The sequence below is a fragment of the Sabethes cyaneus genome, chromosome 2, assembly GCF_943734655.1.
Source record: "Sabethes cyaneus chromosome 2, idSabCyanKW18_F2, whole genome shotgun sequence".
NCBI lineage: Eukaryota > Metazoa > Arthropoda > Insecta > Diptera > Culicidae > Sabethes > Sabethes cyaneus.
In genome coordinates this window covers 170,300,864-170,323,250 of record NC_071354.1, presented here as the reverse complement: position 1 = coordinate 170,323,250, position 22,387 = coordinate 170,300,864, and the positions used below count along the sequence as shown (strand labels likewise).

Sequence of the window (22,387 nt, the reverse complement as noted above, 5' to 3'; positions counted from 1 at the left end):
ACGTATATGCTGGTTTCGTGCACCTAGTGCGATTTTTCAAGATATATATCGGTACATATTTCTCATTTTTCACTTTGATATACGTATGAAAATGTTAGCTGGGAAATAGCTTGTCAATGCATATCTGTGACATTTCTTTTCATCCCGGGTCATTAGGAAATTAACATAACCGAATGACTGGAAAAACATTCGCAGCATTTGTGGAAGCAATACGATTGTTCCGTGCTGTTTTGGCCGAATCTCCGGCGTTGCGGCACAAAGTTCATGTAGTAGTACGCCGCCAATAACCTTCAAGTAGTACCGAAGGACAAAAACCCTCCCAACACCTCTGAGTTCGACCAAATCTAGAAACATTTGTACTATCGTTCAGCGGAACCTGAAGAAGAACCTGCTTTGAGCACATTGGACGAGGTGGTTGCATAGAATTTGAAGGTAGAAGTTAAATGAAAGGCCCGGCAAATGGAATTCGGTCAGCCGGAAGTGTAGCTGAATATTGTTTTTGTATTTTGGAGTAATATCTCAAAAATAAAAATAATTTGATTACAATGTTTTCAAAAGTACGTTGAACACATTTGATGAAATCACGTGACAGCTTTCATATGCAATCTGAGAATTGCCCGTCTGGCGGCTGGTTTTAAAACCAGAACTAAAAATTTATTTCTACTTAATACCTAATACTTTTTGTGTTTTGCTGCAAATTATTGCTATAAAACTTGCTTTCAAATATCACTAAGAGAAGCATTTCTCTCTAGCCCCTGTTTACGGTGAAAAGCCGTTCACCGTTCATGCTTTTCGATCATTATCCTGATTCATCAATCAAGCCAAGCGAAGCTTTTATTGTAACTTTTTTCCGGCCAAATCGTAAATCTCTGCCGTTGACGCGGCATTGTTATCAGCAGGACTACTGCTCGCTGCTCGGCAGTGAGTGACCTTCGAAGAAATGAACTTTGACGTGGGTTATAAATTTTGATGCATAAAATGCTGATTGTTAGTCGGAATGAGAAGTCTGTTATTTTGCTTAAATTTCATGGTTTTGCTCAGCAATTCAACACCGGTAACGTAATAACCACACTGCACACTGCCTGCAACAATTTGTATCCTTCGGCAGTGTCGTATTTGGGAACGTTCCGACTTTGGATTTAAACTTGCTATTAAATAAAATTTGTGCTAAAGGTAGTTGATTGCTAAATATTTAGTGATTTTTTTTAGAGTTAAAACAATTTACATATTTTATACAACTGTTAAATTCATCCCTGACAAGCTTCCATACAAACGTGCCGTTTCAATCCTCTAGAAAATCCTGCCTGGTCGAAGCAAACGCTATGCTTTTTCGTGTGCTGTATAAGTTACCTCGGTGAGCTTCTAGGCTCGGTCGGTCGAATCTGTCGTCCGTGACCTGTACGACATTTGGAACCCAGCCAGCGACCCAGCAGTGGCAGAGTGAATTCTGCCGGACAAGAGCAGAATAATGTAGTACAAACAAATTATTATTGTTCACAGTACCGGCGTCAGCGAGGTGCCAAAGTGATGGAAATGTTTCTGTTGGGAACATTGCATTCAAGAGCAGTCGACTGACATTTCGGTGCTGCTTATGGGGCGGAGTGGGTCAGCAGATGGGACAATACAGCGAAAAAAAAACTTATCGGTCTATTCAAAGTAGGGAAAAATATGGCCCCGGGAGGATTAACTGTGGCACAGTGAAACGGCCTTTGGTGATTGAGCGTGGACATTTTCATTTTCAATTCACGCTATTTGAATGGGGGACTCATTTCTCGCGATTAAGGTATTGGAATAGGCTCATTGTATTTCAGTCGCTTTCGCTACGCAGAGGCGAAGGGATTACACTATTTTTATATCATTACATCCATTTAAATTGTATTCTCGATTCATTCCGGAATTCATTACCGTGTCTATTTACAAAGTGTCATAGACCCTTTTTCAAAAGATTGCAGCATTTATTATTCACGTACTTGTAATTTGTTTTTGTGAATAACGATATGAGAATCGGTTGTAGTAATGAAACATTTGATCAACTTTGTGGAACTGCTTGACAGTATCTCAATTGACTTACAGCGCCCGGTATGACTCGCCTCAAAGTCAGGGTCTCATGTAAACAGCCACAAATGCCCCACCGAAGCTTATGGTGAGGCGATAAATTGGTTTGTCAAGTGATTCTGGGCTTTGAGGGGGGGGGGGCGAGGGGGGGTTTTGTTTTATTCGAACGTCAGCGATCCGACGTAATACACATCAATCAAAATTACTTCAGGTTGTAGCTCTTTATCTATCACAAGCGAGAAACGTCGATCCCCTTACCCACTTCAACGATGTGACGAAACAGCTTTATGTGACGTTTTCTAATAAAGTTTGTCCTCTCCATACCCACTTGGTGTTCTGATCTATGGCTGTTTTCATATTTCTTCCATGCAAGGTGATTACGTAAAGTAAACAATCACTTGGTTTATGCGAAAGTAGCGGAAGGTACTCGTTCCCTGGCATTAGCTGTCAGCAGCAGAATTCATCTTCTGCAAAACACGTTAAGTATTTTCTCATCTCGCAGGTAAGTGAAGGGATTAAACAATTTTGTCGAGCTGCTGTGCAGGAAAACTTTGCCTGGCTAAAAAAATTCTTTGTTATTTTAAATTCATAAGCGCTCAGGATGAAACAAACATTAGGTAAAAGGTTGTGAGTACCTAATGAAATAATTTTACAATTTCCATGCGTCAGGCGGAATTTTGCCTAGCATTACCCTGATAATGAAAGCCATGCAGAAATCCTGCAATGATTTATGATTGTAGAATTATTAGGTTCATTTCTGCCGCTGCTGTAGATTGCTCAGAATGGAAAACTGTGTTAAAGGCATCGCAACGTGCGAAGAGAGCACTTCGAAGGCCGTAATCACGGAGTTGGGATTTCACCCTGCGGCTAGTGCAAAGTGCTTACGACGACGGCCTTGAGATATGTTATTTTTGAACGTGTTTATCCTGATGGTCGCTTTCTGGGCTCTAGCCTGCAGATAGTGACAAGCGTTGGAAAAGGGTTTCCTGTGCGCCAATGCGATGCAAGGCAATAGAAGGTTGGAGAATCTTTTCATTAAATTTGCCGGAAGCTAATTAGAACAAAGTGCCGGGCGGAGCGGTTCGAACGGGAAGCAGGGGACGGTACAAGGACACTAAGGGGCGAAGGGAAAGGAAGAAGTTTTTGAAAAGCTGTTTCGACACCAACATGGTAGCTGGCTTTGGGAACAATTTTCCACGGACGCCGAGATCCCGGTGTTGCGTAATGATGTAGGATTAAATTTTCCTCTCGACAATCAGCAGCCTGACAGCAGCCGTACTCTGCGTAGGATCGGAGATGATGAGGAACTGAAACCGTTAGGGGGTTAATTAAGTTTGTTATTATTTCGCAATTCATAATTTGTAGCAGTGATTGTGGAAAATAACGATAGCCAAAAAGTATTTTTGATGTTGTCAAATTGTCACTGTTTTGCAAATAAACAACCATGATGAACCCAAATAGCAATCCAAAGAAGCAAAATTAGGTTGTTCGGCTTCAGATGTGCACCAATTAGAGCTCATTTGTCTGATAGTTAATCTGTTTGAGGTTTATCTGTTTAAAATTTTATGCTGAATGGTAAAAATATTTAGTACATCACGTACGAAGTGACTGATAAAAAGTTCAAACGACCCTCTCGGATTTGAACTTAATTTTTGTAGATTGTACATTTTGGATCAAAAAGTAAAAATCCCAACCCTGCGTTTTTCAAAATACCCACGTTTTAATCTTTGGAAATATAATGTCATATGTGTTAAATATATTTGTTTATGATGTTTGTTTAGCTTATTGTTTTGAAATTGATGAAAATTGCCCAAACATCTGGAAAAATATTACTTTAGGTGGCAGTGTTGTTTTTTCGATTTTAAAATCGAATTTGCTTTAGTATGATTTCATTTAAAAAATTTTAAGGCCATAGTATGTTCCAGACATTTTTAAGTAAAATTTCGTAGGCTTTATGGGGCCTGTGTTACTACAGAAGAAATTTTCAGTTTTTGATAAATCCTCCAGAAATGTCGAGAGTACAACGTGCCCACGCATCATATTTCAGTGGATTTCAGGGCAGCACACGATACAGTCAAGCGCGAACAGCTAAATATGGCAGATAATGCATGAGAACGGTTTTCCGGATAATCTGATGCAGCTGATCAAAGTTACCCTGGAGCGAATGATGTGCTACGTGCGTACTTCGGGGTTACTCTCAACTCCCATCGAATCGAGGTAGAGGGTTGTGGCAAGGGAATAAACTATATTATATGTTACTAGCTGACCCGACAAACTTCGTATTGCCACAAATTAACCTGTGTTGTACATAAATCATGAATCTCGGATGATCTTTGTCACAATCTCGAGTTTTGCAAGCCCCCCAGTGGGCGGCGCTGCCGACGGCGGGTCACCGGCAACACTCGCGACCGTCTCGTCCTGAATGATCTAGTGTTACTATAGATAGTTTTTGTGGTCTTGTATTGACTAATGTTTTATGGAAGAGTCTCGAATTTCTCGGGTTTGATTGGTTTTTGAGTTTCGCAAAAATTTCTGTTTTATTTGTATGAGAGTCCATATCCCCCTACCACAGGGGTGAGAGGTCTCTAACTATCGTAAAATAAATTCAAGACTCCAAAATCTCCCACATGCCAAATTTGGTTCCATTTTCTTGATTATTTCTCAAGTTATAAGGAAATTTGAATTTCATTTGTATGGGAGCTCCCCTCTTAAAAGGGGAAGGGGTCATAATTCACCATAGAAAAAATTTCTGCCATCTAAAACTCCCACATGCCAAATTTGGTTCCATTTGATTGATTAGTTCTCGAGATAAGAGGAAATTTGAATTTCACTTGTATAGGAGCCCCCCCTTCTAAAGTGGGTAGGGGTCCCAGTTCATCATAGAAAAAATTTTTGTCTACAAAAACACCCACGTGTCAAATTTGGTTCCATTTGCTTGATTAGTTCTCGAGTTATGAGGAAATTTGTATTTCGTTTGTATAGGAGCCCCCCCTCTTAAAGTGGGGAGGGGTTCTAATTCACCATATAAAATATTCATGCCCTAGAAAACTTTCACATGCAAAATTTGGTTCCATTTGCTTGATTAATTCTTCATTTATGAGGAAATTTGCATTTCATTTGTATAGGAGCCCCCCTTCCTAAAGTGGGGAGGGGTCCCAATTCATCATAGAAAAAAATTTTGTCTCCAAAAACACCCACGTGCCAAATTTTGTTCCATTTGCTTGATTAGTTCTCGAGTTATGAGGAAATTTGTATTTCGTTTGTGTAGGAGCCCCCCCTCTTAAAGTGGGGAGGGGTCCTTATTCACCATAGAAAATATTCTTGCCCTCGAAAACTTTCACGTGCCAAATTTTGTTCCATTTGCTTGATTAGTTCTTCAGTTATGAGAAAATTTGTATTTCATGTGTATAGGATCCCCCCTCCTAAAACGGGGAGGGATCCCAATTCATCATAGAAAAAATTTTTGTCTCCAAAAACACCCACATGCCAAATTTGGTTCCATTTGCTTAATTACTTCTCGATTTATGAGGAAAATTGTGTTTCTATGGTACAGGAGCCCCCCCTCTTAAAGTGGGGAGGGGTCCTAATTTACTATAGAAAATATTCTTGCCCTCGAAAACCTTCACATGCCAAATTTGGTTCCATTTGCTTGATTAGTTCTCGAGTTATGAGGAAATTTGTATGGAAGCCCCCCCTTTCAAAGAGGAGAGGAGTTATAATTCCCCTTATAAAGAGGGGAGGGGTCTCAATTTACCATAGAATAAATTTTTGTCACCGAAAACACCCACATGCCAAATTTTGTTCTATTTGCTTGATTAGTTGTCGAGTTATGCAGAAATTTGTGTTTCATTTGTATGGGAGCCCCCCCTCTTAGTGGGGGGAGGGGTTTCTAACCATCACTAAAACCTTTCCTGGCCCCAAAAAACCTCTACATGCATATTTTCATGCCGATTGGTTCAGTAGTTTTCGATTCTATAAGGAACATACGGACAGACAGACAGACAGACAGACAGACAGACAGACAGACAGACAGACAGACAGACAGAAATCCTTGTTTATAGGTATAGATTCAACATCGCCATTGAAGGAGTTATCTGGCGAGCGGGCATCGAAACGAGAGGAACGATCTGAAGCAAAAGTAGCCAACTCCTAGTCTTTGCAGACGACCTTGACATCATTACTAGAAACTTTGGGATGGCAGAAGCAGTCTACACCAGACTAAAAACGGAGTCTAGGAGCATTGGATTATAAATCAAAGCGTCGAAAACCAATTATATGTTAAGAAGAGGCTCCAGAGAAAATAAAGTTTTCCCACGAACAGTGACTATTAACGGTAATGGACTGGAGATGGTTGATGAGTTCGTATATTTGGGATCTCTGGTCACCGCCGACAATTATATAAGATTCAACGAGGCATTCAAGCTGGAAGTTGAACCTCCTTTGCCTCCGCAGGATGCTTCGATCAAGGAGCATACGTTGCCGCACAAAGCTAACGATGTACAAAACGCTAATCAGACCGGTAGTCTTCTACGGACTTGAGACAGTAACTTTGCTCACGGAAGACATACGACACTTGCCGTATTTGGACGAAAGGTGTTGCGGACTATTTTTGGCGGAGTACAGATGGATAGCGGAGAGTAGTGAGGCGTATGAACCACGAGTTGCAGGCACTTCTTGGAGAGATTCCCATTGTATACATGGCGAAAGTTGGGAGATTACGGTGGGCTGGTACCGTTACAAAGATGCCGGACGACTGTGTAATGATATCCGTTCTCTTCGAGGACCCCATCGCAGAGTAGTCCAATAGGGCGAAAAGTGGAACTTTTTTCCAATTGTCCTTTGTTTTCATTTTATCATTTATGGTCTACAGCACTTTTGTTCATATAAATATCCTCCTTAATCTAAAACTGTCAAAAGTTAGTCAGCGCTTACTATAACGAAAATAAAAAAAATAACTTTTTTGTATTAGGAAATATAGACATAGTTTCTTCGGAAAGGTTGTAAATAATGTAAAAATAAGCAACTTTGCTGAAGAAATAAAATTTCCATCTTTATCGAGTGTTGAACTATAGGGCATATTTTTAAAAACTTCTTTAAAAATTGGTTTTTCAGACCTAGCTTGTCTTGGTTGCATTTTACAAGAATACAATATTCTAGGCAATTATTGAAGCACTCAAAATACATGTTTTTGCAGAAGACCGCAAATCTCTTGGACTTTTACTTGCTAAGTTATCGCATATTCAAGCTTTAAATTTCCATAGCGTCACGATCCCATGAGGTAAAATGGGGCAAGCGAACTTATGACATCAGCGCTTCATCTTGAAGCTTAAGTCGAGTACTATAAACTTGTATGGGTTCCGCTTGTCCCCAACCACCCAAATGAGAGTACGGCAAGCATACGTTTTATGTGTTTCGCGTGCGTTATAGGCTCGATACACGTCCATTATTTTATGTTAGATAGATAGATAGACACATGGTTTCTTTGTCAAAGTTATAGAAAATATGAAGGCAAAAAACTTTGCTAAAGAAATGACATTTCTATCTCTATCGAGTGCAGAGCTATAGAACATTTTCTTTAGAAATTCTTTAAAAATTAGTTTTTCATACTTAGCTTATGTTGGTTGCATTTTACAAGAGTATATGGTTCTAGGCGATTATTGAAGGACTCAAAACACATGTTATCGCAGAAGGTTGTAAATCTCTAGGACCTTTCCTTACAAAGTTATCGCTTATTTAAGCTTTATTTTTCCTTAAGTTCACGAACCAAAAGCGATAATTTTGTGAGCAAAGATCCACTGCTGACAAAAGTGATCGAAAATGTATCTTCCAAATTGAACTTTCTTCAAACCAGCCAACATCCCATGCCGATCCCATGAGGATTCCCCATGAGGTCTTACAGCAAAGTAACGGTGGTAATTCAAAATCAAAAACTCGAAAAGTGGTCAAGCTGATGACTATTTCTCTTGAAAGTATAGTCAAAAGAAGCTCAAGTTTTGATTTTCGTGCAAAACCGGGTAAGACATTGCGTCATCTTTTTTTCGTTTTTTATGTCAAAAACTTTACACAGATATTCTTTCAAATCAGATATATTTAACGTTCAAATTAAGAACATAAACTGCTAATAAAAATACTTTGAGCTTCGTCATTTTAGACTAATCTCAAGTTTTTAGGCTTGACCTTGAAATGCGGTCATACATATATTAATATTTTTTGAAACGATGGTTCTACAATTGATGAAGGGACGGTATGGGAAAGAAATGAAATTTTTTTTGGTGAAGGAGGTGAAGAGCGGAAAGGAAGGGGGGGTATTGGTAGCTATGCTTGACAAGTAGTCATTTTGACTCCTACCTTTTGTCCAATGCTGGAAGGTGCATGAGTCGAACTAAGCTGTAATCTGAGATTATAACCGGATTCGAACCCACAACACCCGCCAGGGCATGTGGTTCGCTGGTACTTGTGCCTTTGAACCAAAGGTACCTTTGAAGTCCAGCGCCTCTATGGTTCAAAGGTACAAGTACCAGCGAACCACATGCCCTGGCGGGTGTTGTGGGTTCGAATCCGGTTATAATCTCAGATTACAGCTTGGTTCGACTCATGCACCTTCCAGCATTGGACAAAAGGTAGGAATCAAAATGACTACTTGTCAAGCATAGCTACCAATACCCCCCCCCCCCCCCCGTTCCTTTCCGCTCTTCCCCACCTTCACCAAAAAAATTTTCATTTCTTTCCCATACCGTCCCTTCATCAATTGTAGAACCATCGTTTCAAAAAATATTTCGCCATTTTGTTCTTTTTTCTTCAAAAGTATAAATGGTAAAAATTCACGACTTATTTTTGTTGTTGTTTTTGAACAATGCAATGCTCTTGAATATTCCGCAATTGTCCTGTACTCTAACAGCTGGTTGTTAAGTCTGTTGAATAGAAACAGAAGGGCAAGTTCCAAAAGCGGACTACAGCACCATCACCTTGCTTTTTCTGAGGCTCTAAAAGAGTCTCTAAAAGTAGTAAAAAAAGAGCTTTGGGCTTAAACGTCCATATTATTTTTCCATGTGTGGACTCATCACTGCGACCAGTATAGTTGATCTATTGTGTTATCGCCCGGGTGTTTGCTGTATGACCTGCACTGCCTTCCTTTTTGCTATAATTGCTATTGAATGAGAGATATGCTTATTAAATTTTATGCGCGCTTGTGTGTTTTTGGGTTTACCCTTCCTTCAGAGCTTGATCTACTTTACCCACTTATTCCTCACTGCCAGTACTATCCCATATTATAGCCGACCCTGACGAGGACTCATTCGTACCTCTGACCAGTACACTTAACTATAGGATGAACATTAGCACTGTCAAGAGGCTTCAGAGGGTAAATATAGAATTCAGCATGAAGGAAGGGTAAATGAAGGGCCTGAGAGTGATGCCATGCTAAAGTAACTTGACAAGGAATGGCTTGATTCTAGTAAGATTCGAATCCACGACCACTCGTCTGTCAAAGCAGACTCGATAACCTTGTGGCTACGGAGCCCCCCCTTTAACGTCCTTACTAAGACTTGACCCTTCTTTATCGACAGACTTCACAGCCAGTTATTAAAGTACAGGACAGTTACAGCAATCCTACTGACTCTATTTAGAAGCGCCGCCTAGCCGAGATTCGAATATTCGACGACTGGCATGTTAGACCAGCATCTAAAATCTAAAAACTTGTGCCTTGGCAGTCATGGTTGCAGACGGATATTAGGGAAACAGATTGGAAAGAAGACTTTCGGATGTGACAGCATAAAAATTGGTTGCCAGTGCAGACAAATGAACGCTTCATGAAGAGTTGTTTGAATTTTCTTGAAGATTTACTTGAAATTTTCAAGTTTGCATGAAATTAGTTTTTTGAGCAATTGAAGTTGTCTTTGAAGTTATTTTTTCCATGGTTTCTCAGCTTCACAAACGCAGATGTCACATTTATGTAGCTACTGGCTACTGTGTAGATCCATTTACGTACTGTTACGGTTGCAGCTCGTTCAGGAATAAGGAAGTTAAAGAAAACATTTTTCATGACTAAATTCCACTATTTATTTTATTCATGGCAGATATGTATTTCGCCTAGGCTTAATCAGTGTCTGTTTTCGAGTTCGAAAATAAAATTAATAGTGGAATTTAATCGTGAAAAAGCTAGTTTCCTGGTGTTATTGCTAATGACGTCATCATTAACTTAAAAAGTTCTTAAAGGTACAAAGATTGCACAATAAATAAGGTAACGCTAATCCCACGCGACTGGTTCATCGTGCAATTTTTATGTTAGTAGTCGATTACGTACTGTAAATTAGGTCACTCGTTCTAGCATAAGCATTTTAAGATTATAGAAAAGCGGTAAGTATGTTCTAATCCATGGAATGTTCGATTTTTTCTTCATTTTAATTCAATTTCTTATATCAAAAGATTGATTTCTCTATCAACGACAGAAAAACTGATTAAAAAATTCACAAACGGTTTCGGGCATGGCATTTCTCATGGCACAGAGTCCCACGCCTGAACAGGCAGTACCTATTCCGACTAGATGCCGAATAGTTCTTTGATAAGTTCACAAGCAATAGCACAAGAGCTGTACGTTATAGTATCCTTATAAGTCTTGCACAAGAATGACTGCAACATCAGTAAAGCAGTTTGCCTATTTTATTCTGTTCAAACAGTTTTGCTAGAAATAGTTTCAAAGCTTTGAAAAGAAACTAAAAAGGTGCGCTTTATTTATAGCAAAAACTGGACGGCGCTATCTTATAACATCTTACGGCAGCGTACCAGAAAACTGTTTAAAGGAAAAACTGACTTTCACTCGTTTCATCTCGCTCGAAAAAGCATTCCCGTTTTACCGAATGATTTGGAACAGGTTTCTAAGTTAGAGCAAGGTTTGTTCTAAACCGAAGCTTTCATCACACAAATTGAAAGCATCTAGTTAATCAAAAAGGCAGGAAAAAATATGTCAAACTCCATCACCGGTAACTGGCACTGACGTATTTGGTAACTTTCCAGTAGCAGTGAAATATTTTACGGATAGACCCTCGGGGTTGCTGCTGAAATGTGTCACGTACACACAGAATGCTATCGAACGATACCGGGCGGCCATAGAGGCCCCAAAATGTAGCATCTGGTGAAGTGCTTCAAAGCTTCTAAAAACATTGCAAAACATAATCAAAATAAAACCGGATATCAAATAAACAGACAGAACCAACAGCACGCAACGGAACGAGCAGCAGGAACTGAAATCCTACGGCAGTGGACCGAGTAAATGTCAATAGATCGCATGTTTGCAGCGTTCGTTTTAGGCTATACAATCAATCAGCGCTCGAAGCAAAGAAAAAGAATCAAATAGTGAATTCCGAACTGAAAACACGCTCGTTGCTCGTTGTGCCGAAACTGATCGCATGTTTTGATTAATTATCCTAAAAACTAATTCCGTGAGTAGCAATCCTGCAGCATTGACCGGGTCTCGGATTGAACTTTTTACTTTTTTCTGCCAAAAGAAACGATAGTCAAAGTAGAAAATCTACTCTAGGCTACACTTCTACAGAAGAAATAGTGGGCTTTGCTGGTGGCTATTATGCACCATCGAATTTGCAATGTTTCTTATGATTGAAGGAAAAATGGGGGGAAATTTCTGTCATATGTACCTATAGTGCAATCGTGTCTTTGCAGAGGTTAACACCGACAGCGGAAACGTGAAATAGCGAAGGCAGCCAACTGCTGAACTGTAGTAGAATTTTCTTCGCCGTTTGTTGGCGGAGCAGCGAAGGCTGTGACTGCGGCGCGGCGCCTTACCATGTGACATGGAAATAATGATGGAGAGGTTGGATTGGATGGAGAAGTGGTGTAAGGGTCGTCAAGGCGTTCATAATCAACGTTACACTTGTATGAATGTTGATTTGAAAGATCGCACTATGTTTTCTTTCTTTTTGTGTTTTTACACGTAGCCGTTCGCCGCTGTGCAAGCACCCGTTTGCTGTCGTCCTTGTTGGTGGTGCTTTGAAATTCCACGCGTAGCACACGAATCCTCTCCCTCTGCAGAGGGGTGGATTCAGCATTGGAATGGTTACGGCACCGTTGGCGGAAGCGGATATGGGTTATAGCAGTGTGAAGCGCCCTGGAAGGTGATGTGGAAATGCAAACTGCGGCAGTTTAAATCCGGAGCAGGGTGACGTGTAACAAGGGGGTACGGAAAAGTTCACTGACGTTGCACATTTTTTCCCCGCTGAGCAGCAATAGGTTTGTGCAATCTTTTAGAACCGGAAAATTCTAACGGTTACCTGATGGCAGTGGCATAACAATTCCAGAATGGCACGGCGGGGAATAATTTCGCGTGTTCGTTCATTTTTTTTGCAGTTGGCTGCTCATTGGCAGCGCTTGATTATTAATATCAGCGCAGCATGGAAGCAAGTTTTTTTTCCTGTTGCCGAGGGTGAGCGGACAATAGGTGAAGAGAAATGGCATGGCAAGGTAAAAGCTATAATCGTAAATGTTGCGGTTGATTCGAGAAAATGTTATTGCGCTCTGGCGGTGGTGTTATGGCTGATTGATCGAAGAGCAGTCATGTGATGGTCGCTGATGTGTGCTCGGTAATCATGGTAAATGCTTCCTTGTTTTAAGAAAGCAGCATTTGTTTTAATCTCGAATGTTGATTAATGCCAAGAAATGATGCCATCAACTGTAATCATTCTTTTTAAAGAGATTTAAGGCAAAATTTAGAAGGGCATTTATGTCTTTTCTATATTCTGTGTTCGATCATTACCAATAACTTTTCAATATTGTTGGAATTATATTGGAATTAGTTAATTAAGGGTTATTAGGATTTGTGTTATGTGGAAGAAAAGAGAATTCCTCATTCACTTGGGTGGCGTGTGGGAACGCGAGGTGCAAAACATGAAGGAGTCATGGGGGTTCTCGACGACAGACGCTCTCTCATCGACTAGTTTCTGTTAACACTGATGGCAGAAGTTAAATTATTTATTAACGCTCTATTACTTTATATCGCGGAGCTTTAACGCTGAATAACTCTAGATTTTCGGCAACTCGACCAAACCGCCTTGACAAGTTGGTTCAAGCCTCGAGGGACAGGTACCAGTGGCTGCAGCTTTTAACGGATGGTACGTGGAAACTTTAGTTACCGGAATACTTCCCTACGGTCAATAAGCGAAGAACAAAGTTTTCGACAAAAAGAGGTTGGATATCCGATATACATGGCAAATGGGAATAGGGGAAACTGGATCTGAGAAAAAATTGCTTGTTATGTCAGGAAGAGATGGTAGACTGAGTCAAACCAATGTGATCCTAAAAAATGAGTTGCTTAACATTAATTAGTTCCATATACGCACTCTGCTTAGACAAATTTAAAGCAACTTGATTCATGCCGACAATGTCTCTAGTTTCGTTTTTTTTTTCAAAAAACGTATTGGCTATTTTAAAAAAGAATATTGTTAGGTCCTCCTTTCAGATCGTCGACTGTCATCGGCTTGGAATTTGATTTTTAAAACCTTTAGCTGCATTTGTTTCAAAATAGAAATAGAAAAAATTGGTATTTTAACTGGTTGTCCACGTGTTAGTTGTAAGACAATTATATGTACTTCAAATCAAACTATCACAATGAATGGTGCTATCAACAATTTCATGGAATTTGACGAATGCAAATCTGTGCTGTAAATAATAACACAGAATAGTTTTTTTCGGTTTAACTTAGTTGTAAGCAAGCTCTTTTAGTAAGATAACGTCACGAACTGCATACCAGGGATGGTTCGATCACTTTGATTCAATTTGGATTCCTTTAACAATACCGTCAATGCCGAGGAACATTTGACAAAGTTATATATGGAACTTTTATAGAACTAGTTATTATCTACAATTTGGCAGAATAAAGTTTTGCTGAATCTTTTGTATTAAAGGTGCTACAATGCTAGTAGCTCATTAGTTACTAAGTAAACGTTCAAAGTAAAATAAACACGTAATTGGAAGTGAATTTGATTAGAAATTTGACTTTGAATACAGACTTGAAATTAGAAATGAATTTGACTTCAAATTGGACTTGGCTTCGGATATAAAATTGGATTTGAAATCAGATTTTAAATCGGAGTTAAAAATGAAATTATATTTGGTTTGAAATTAGCTTTAACATAAGACATTAAATTGAACTTAGACTAAATTGAACTAAATTAAAATTAGACCTTAACTGTACTCAAAATTGCGATTGAAATTCCAATTCCAGTTAATCTGGATTCTAGTTATACATAGCTTTTAATTCAATTCGAGTTAATATTAGACTTCAAAATTGCAATTAAGTTGGGCTTGAAATTGGACTTAAAACGGGACACTTATATTGGGCTTAATATCAAACTTAAAATAAGACATTTTAAATGGGGTTCAAATTAGACTTAAATTGAACTTGAGATCGGAGGGGAAATTGTAATTAAATAGACTCGGAATCGGACCTGAAATTGGACCTCAATGCGACTTGAATTTACACTTGAAATTGGTGGTAAAATTAAAATTTAATTAGATTAGCAATTGACTTTAAAATGGGATATTGGGATTGGATCCACCTTAATTTAGAATTAGAATTGCAATTGGCCTTAAGATCAGAATTTTGCTTATAATTTTACCTGAAATTGGAGGTGAAATTAAAATAAACTAGATTTAGAATTGAACTTAAAATGAAACATTAACAAGAATTGCAAATGAACTAGGTTTGTATTTGGCCTTCGGACATTAAATTGCACTTGAAATTGGACCTTAAGTCTGGCGTGAAACTAAATTGGGACATTAAATTAGATATGAAATCGGGCTTAAACTGTACGTTAAAAATGAACTTGAAATTCTATTTTACACCAGACTTCGAATTGGTCCTAAAATTGGACTTGAAAGTGGATCATGAGGGAACTTAAAACTGCACTCGAAAAACTGGACTTAAATTGGACTTTGAAATTGAACTTGAAATTTGATTTGAAACGAGACTTCGAATTGGACATAAAATTGGATTTGAAAATAGACCTCAAGGGAGCCTGCCACTCGAAATTAGACTTCCAATCGGGGGTGCAATTGAAATTAAATTAAATTAAAAATTGGCCCAAAAATGGGACTTTGAAATTGGACCTCCATTGGATTTCAAATAGCACTTGTACTAGGCTTTATGTGGTCTTAGAATCGTACATTAAACTCGAAATAGGACCTAAAATCGGTGGTGAAACTAAATCAGACTTAAATTGGGACATTAAATTGGACTTAAAATAGACCTTGTGATTGGACATGAAAACGGACTTGAACTTCAACTTCAAATCGTATCTATTTGATTAAATATTCAAATTTTACCTGAAATTGAAGGTGAAATTAAAATTAGATTCAGAATTGGACTTATTATAGGACATTACATTAGATATGAAATCGGGTTTAAATTGAACTTGAAAATTGATTTAAAACAAAACATGAAATTGGACTTGAAAATGAATCTTTAGGGAACTTGAACTTATACTTGAAATTGGACTTGAAATCGGAAGTTAAATTGACATTAAATTATGTTAGAAGTTGGCTTTAAAATGATTCATTGAAATTGGATCTCGATTGCCTTTCAAATTGTGTTTGAACTAGGCTTTAGATTAGCATATGGATTTGCATGGGTTGCCGTTTTATTTGAAAATGGACTCAAAATTGAACAGAAAATTGGGATTTAAACTGGACTTGAATTGAAATAATTAAACTTCGAATCGAAAGTAAATTGAACCTAAATTAGATTAGAAATTGCACTTGATGTTGATGTTGGATTTGAAATTGGATTTGAAATCAGACATGAAATTAGAAATAAATTTGACTTAAATTGGACTTGATATCGGATATAAAATTTGATTTGAAATCAAACCTTCAAACGGAGTTGAAAATAGAATTAAATTTCACACGAGACATTAAATTGAACTTGAAATTAGATCTTAATTGTACTCGCAATTGCGGTTGAATTTTCAATTCAAGTTGATCTGGATTGAAGTTAATACAGGATTTCAAAATTTGAATTATGTTATGCTTGAAATTGGACCTAAAATGGGACATTTAAATTGAGCTTAAAATTAGACTTAAAATGGAACATTTATATTGGGCTTAAAATTAGATTTAAATTGAACCTGCTATTGGTGAAATTGGAATGCTAACTCAGACTCAGTATTGGACTTTAAATTTGAGCTCAATAAAATTTGAATTTTGTACTTAAAAATTGGGAAAATAAAATTTAATTAGACTAGAAATTAGCTTTGAAATGAGACATTGAAATTGGATTAACGTCAATTGTATATCATATTGCACTTAGAAATAGAATTGTAATTGGCCTTAAAATCGGATGTTAAATTGCACTTGAAAATTTATCTGAAATTGGAGGTCAAATTTGACACTAAATGAGATTCAGTATTAGACTTAATATGGCTAATTGAATTAGATATGAAATCGGACTGAAATTGAAGTTCAAATTTGATTTAGAGCTAGACTTCTAATTGAACTTGAAAATGAACCTTGATATTGGACTTGAAATTGGTGGTGAAATTGAAATTAAATTCGGTTAGAAATTGGTTTTAAAATGGTAGATGGAAATTGGCCCTCAACTGGATTTCAAATTGCACTTGAACTATGCTTTAGTTTAGCACATAGATTTGAATTTGAGTTTCAAGTTGGACTTGGGCTTGTCATTTTATTTGAAACTTATCTAAAAATTGAGCTGAAAATTGGACTTTAAACTGTACTTGAATTGAAAGTTAATTCAATTCGTAATTGGATTTTGAGTCGAACATAAATTGAAACTAAATTAGATTAGAAATTGAACTTGTTATTGAACTCAAGTTGGACTAGAGATTGGATTTTAAATCAGACTTGAAATTAAAAATGACTTTAAATAACTTTTAAATATCGGATATAAAATTGGATTTGAAATTGGACTTCCGATCGGAGCTGAAAATGGAATTACATTTGGCTTGAAATTGGCTTTAACATGGCACAATTAAATTGAACGAGAATTAGACTCTAATAATGCTTTCAATTATACTCCAAATTGCAGTTTAAATTCCAATTCAAATGCCAAATTGGATTTCAATTCAATTCGAGTTAGATTTCAAAATTGGCATTAAATTAGGTTTAAAATTGAACTAAAAGTAGGACACATTTATTGAGTTTAAAATTAGACTTAAAATAGGACATTTATGTTGGGCTTAAAATTATGTATAAATTTAACTTGAGATCGGAGTTGAGGTGAAATGGCCATTAAAATAGAGTAAGAAATGGACTTTAATTTAAACCACTGCGGGACTTGAATTTGCACTTGAAATCGGTGGTAAAATTGAAATTTAATTAAACTAGGAATTGATTTTAAAATGGGACATTGAAATTGAATCAACCTCAATTGGATATCATATTGAGCATGAAAATAGAATTGTAATTGACCTTAAAATCGGACATTAAACTGCACTTGCACTTGCAATTTTGTCTGAAATTGAAACTAAATTAGATTCTGAATTAGACTTAAAATGGGACATTAAATTGGACAAAAAATCGGACTTGAATTAGGCTTGAAATATGATTTGAAACTAGACTTAGAATTGGACAGAAAATTGGACTTGAAAATGGACTTTAAGGGAACTTAAAACTGCATTAGAAATTGGACTTTAAAATGGGACATTGAAATTGCACCTCGTTTGGATTTCAAGTTGCAATTGAACTAGGTTTGTATTTGGCCTTAAAATCGGACATTAAATTGCATTTGAAATTGGACCTTAAGTCTGAGGTGAAAATAAAATAGACTTATTATGGGACATTAAATTAGTAATGAAATCGGGCTTAAACTGTATGTTGAAAATGAACTTGAAATTCTATTTTACACAGACTTCGAATTGGACACAAAATTGGACTTAAAAGTGAACCATGAGGGAACTTAAAACTGCACTTGAAAAACTGGCCTTTAAATCGGTGGTGAAATTGAAATTGGTTTAAAAATGGGACATTGAAATCAGACCTCGATTGGATCGAATTGCACTTGAACTAGGCTTGTATTTGATCTTTAAACCGAACTTTAAATTGCACTTGAAATAGAACCTAAAATTAGCGGTGAAATTGGAACTAAATTAGACTTGAAATCGGGCTTAAAATGAGACATTAAATTGAGCTTGTGATTGGATATTAAAACGGATATTAATTTAAACTTCAAATAGTACTTGAAAATGGACTTAAATTGTACACGAAATGAAAGTTAATTTGGACTTGAGATTGAATCTATTTTACGCAATTAATTCACTAATTACTTGTTATTCAACACCGGGTTATTGAATTAACGACTCCATACTTCCCGGTTGTACTTCGTTTGCTGTACATTAAGTTTGTTTCAGAAGGTGGGGCACGTGCCCCACGTGCGTGTGCGTGGGCACACCAGTAAATTAAAGTTTTAATTGAGTAGTTCTTATTTGACTTAAAGGCAGCATTTTGAAGGAATTAATTTCAAGCTCAAACTTGTTTCACAGTTCGATTGTAATGCAAGCATTACAGCGAATAATCTAGAACGAAATAAACTAGAGAAATCAAATCAAGCATACCTTTCTCAGGAACCGCTCGTTGCAGTCCTTAGCCGTACCGCGCCAGTGCCGATGGCGGTACCGGGAATTGCCCAGCTTCGAGGAGCCCTTCAGTTCGGCGGCTTCATTCACAACGCGTCGAATCGTTTGAAACCGGGCCCGATTGCAGCGGTGCATCGGCTTCAGTATGGCACCCCGTTCCGGTTCCGAATCCGGGCCGGACTTGTTGTGCTCGTCTTCGTCGTCCACCCAAGCACTCAGGACGCCTTCGACGAAGTTGTACAGCATCTGAATGTTTGGCTGCATCGGTGCCGCACCGGAAGGCGTTTCCTGCAGAGGCTGAATTAGCTTTCGATTCTGGCAGACCTCTCGCAGGAGGTTTTCTCCAAAGTGTACGGTTTTGTGACGACGTCGTCGTGAGTTTAGCGATGCGGCCGATAGGGACTTGGTCAGTTTTCCGTTGCTGCTGGATGAGGATCGTTTTTTGATCCGGGACCGGGGCAGCGAACTGCGCGAATCTTCCCGCGACAATCGTTTCTGGGCCATTTCGGCATTCCGTGGCAGTGAATTGCTTTTGATTCTTTGCGTTGAGGATATCCGGCTGCCGGGGCCACCGGCCAGTGCCGTGCAGCGAGCATCGGTACAGCGGGGTAGAGAGTTGCACTTGTTGTTGCATTCGTAGCACAAGGGACCACACTTGCTGGTGGCCGGTGGGGTTGTGGTGGTTTTGACCCGCGGAAGAGATGCGCACCGGGGCGTGTCGTAGTAATCGTATATATAGCAATTGGGATCGTCGCACAACGACTGAGCTGAACACATTGGGTCCGTGCATTTTGACAGTGACTGGCTGCGTTCTGTTGTTCGCCGCGAAGGATAACCAGCAGAGCTTGGGTGTTGCACTGTTTGCTTGTTGATTTGATTAATATCTCCAACCGTAGCGGAGCGTTGAGTTTTGTGACGACGCGAGCGCTCTCTCTTGGTTGGTTTTTGAGTAAATGAAGTTGTCTGTTGAGGGTATTGCTGTGGGACGCCCTGCTGGGGAAGGACGCTGGTCAACTGGGGTAAGGGCTTTGGCTCACGTTCTTTTAGCTGATATCGGAACGTGCGCTCTGGTTTCTGTGGGGGAACTCGCGACGGTAGCTGACCGGAATGACTTGAGGTCACAACCTCGCTGGCTGAGTGACGAAGTTTGCGTTCTCGGTGAGTATGCTCACTTCGGTCTCGACTATCCTTTCGTCGAATGTCGGTGCAACTGCTTTGGGGTGCATCGACGGTACGCTTTTTGAGTTGTTTCAGCGGGTACTGAATCCAATCGGTGGTATTTTTATGGAAAAATTCTTCGTTAGGCCCTAGCGAGTGCCGTTTCTGCAACTTCGAAACGCTGGTTTTCTGTTTCGGAGCATCAAAATGTTGCAGTGGGATTTCCTCTTTATCTTTAAACTTTTTCGAAGCACCTGTCTCCTCGTTAACTTTGCTAAAAATTTGTTGCTTCTTGAGCCATTCCAGGATGTCATCACGGGTGAGTGCAATTTCGCCCGTTCCTGCCGAGTGTTGTCGTGGCACATTAGAGGGATGCTGTCTAGGAAGTGTTCGTTCGGCAGTACCACCGGAAGCTTGGCGTTGGAGAGGCTTTTTAACGAACTGCTGCTGGGCTTGTTCCTGTTGTTCCTTTTCGAACTTCAGCTGAGCGGATTTGGCTTTCTGCAGGAATTCTACGCTTCGCTTCAGCGGCAGGTTGAGCAACCATTCGGAAATATCGGATTTGAACAGCTGTAGGTCACTTGGGCCAGAAGAGTGCCTCTGGTGACCATTTTCTTTGGCGTACTCCTCTTCATCTCGCCGGGCCGTTCGTTCGTCGACGGAACGAGAAGAATGGCGTTGCTTGAGGCTACGATCGAAGAATTCCGTCTTTGCTATGGCTCCGGTTTGCTGACTTGCTGGTGGGACCACTGCTGCACTGTCCAATTTCTGCTTAGGAAGTGGAGCAAACACATGACCATTGACGAGTTGTTGTTGTTGTTGCTGCTGCTGCAGCTGCTGTTGTTGCTGTTGTTGTTGTTGTTTGATGTTACGGGCATCAGTCTTTTCGGTGGTGGAGAACTTTTCTATTTCGTATTTGTATTGTTTTAGCTGTTCGATCCACTTGATGTCGGCGTTAATTTGTTGAAGGTACTTGATGAGTTCTTCGTTCGTTAACTCTTGGCTCTGTTTCGTCGGGGCACCACTGATTTGCGAATGCTGCATAGGTGTTGGAAAGGACGCGGGGTGATGGTGGTGATGATGACTTCCGGTTGCGCTGCTGCTACCGGGAACGGTGTCACCAATGGCGGCGGTAGAGGAGGAGACATTGGTGTTAACACTTGCACCCTGCTGTTGTTGCGATTGCTGTTGCTGCTGCAGCTGTTGCAAGGCATTTAGATCCTGTAGTTTGTATTGTGCATTACAGCGACAGACAGGAGTGCGACCACCAGCACCAGTGGCTAGCCCTCCACCCGCGCCATCGTCACCGCCTGAGCCTGGCTTTTTGGCGGACGAAGCCGTCGTCGTCACGTGACTGCGCCCTGGGGCTACTGGAGTGATTTGTACGATCACACAGCAGCAGTGTAGTAGAAGGGTGTTCTTGTTTTCGCTGCTGTGACTACCTCCTTCACTGATCTCGACAACCGCACCGTTGCTGGCGTTACTTTTCGCTGGTTTGTACGCTCCGCCGTTACAAGTATTATCCTGCTCCGGATTTGATTTTTGCTGGCCCGAAGTTTGCTGTAACGCTGCCAGAATGAGCGCTGGGTGCTAGGGAATGCAGCCGGTAAACGATGCACGGTCGTTGCGGTTAATTCACTGGCCCTGCGTTTGGTCAACCGCCGTCGACGCCCGCGATGACGTTTGCGAAACGTCTTCTCCGCGAAGCTACTGTTTACGTAATCACTATTATCAACAGTACTATCACTGGTAGCTGAAATCGAAGATCCAGTACCACTAGGCCTATCGCGGAATATTGGGTGAGTATAGTATAATATCACTTGCCAGCTATTCATGCCACTTCTCTTCACATAACATAACACACTTTTGGATTCTATAAATATATTCCACGCTTCTTCAGTAGGAAAGAAAGCTTCCTTCTTTGTTTACTGAGAGGAAAGCGCAAAATCTTCCCAATCCTTTTTTTTAATTTAACGCACTTTAAATTAACTCTTATGTATGGTAGAGCATTCCACCGCGTCGGGATGTATCCAAGAATTCGTGAAAACCCCTAAACTTTCCTATTTATTTTCACAATTATGTTTCCTTCAGAATGGGAAAATCTACACAGAGATATGCACACATTCGTCGTACTCCCGACACCGTCGTAGACGCCACAGATTCCGGAACCGCTCGTTGCCCTGCCGCCTGCAACATTGTCACACCATCGTCGTAGTCATCATCAGCACCACCGATACTGTCAGCATCCTTGAGGCTCTCCGGTGCACCACACACGTTCCTACTACTGCCAGGTCCTATTCACCGCAATTTAGTACGTCCATTCTATTCTATTGTGCTGCTCTCGTTTTCAACGACATTGGAAGATATCCCTTTTTCGAGCGCGAAAGGATTGCTGATGACGGCACACTATCTCGTATACAACATTCGAACGTTTCGATCCCAGAACTTGGCAAACAATGTTCTTTTTTCTTCTTTCTGTTTGGTATCCTTTTGCAAAGAAACAGATACCCTGCTAGCTTTGGTTCAGAAAATTGGTGTTTTCAACAATTACATAAATGTTCCACTTGCAACAAGAT

The 22,387-nt window shown here is 39.6% G+C and overlaps 1 protein-coding gene across 1 annotated transcript in view; it reads right to left on the bottom strand.

The window, feature by feature from the left end:
- The window catches only part of LOC128738275 (protein still life, isoforms C/SIF type 2), a 119,562-nt gene extending 100,630 nt beyond the window's left edge, over positions 1-18,932 (bottom strand). Inside the window, exon 1 of the mRNA XM_053833284.1 lies at positions 18,633-18,932. Within this exon, the coding sequence (XP_053689259.1) occupies positions 18,633-18,917 (285 nt within the window). The 5' untranslated portion in view covers positions 18,918-18,932. The remainder of the gene's footprint in view (positions 1-18,632) is intronic.
- Between the last annotated feature and the right edge of the window lie 3,455 nt (positions 18,933-22,387).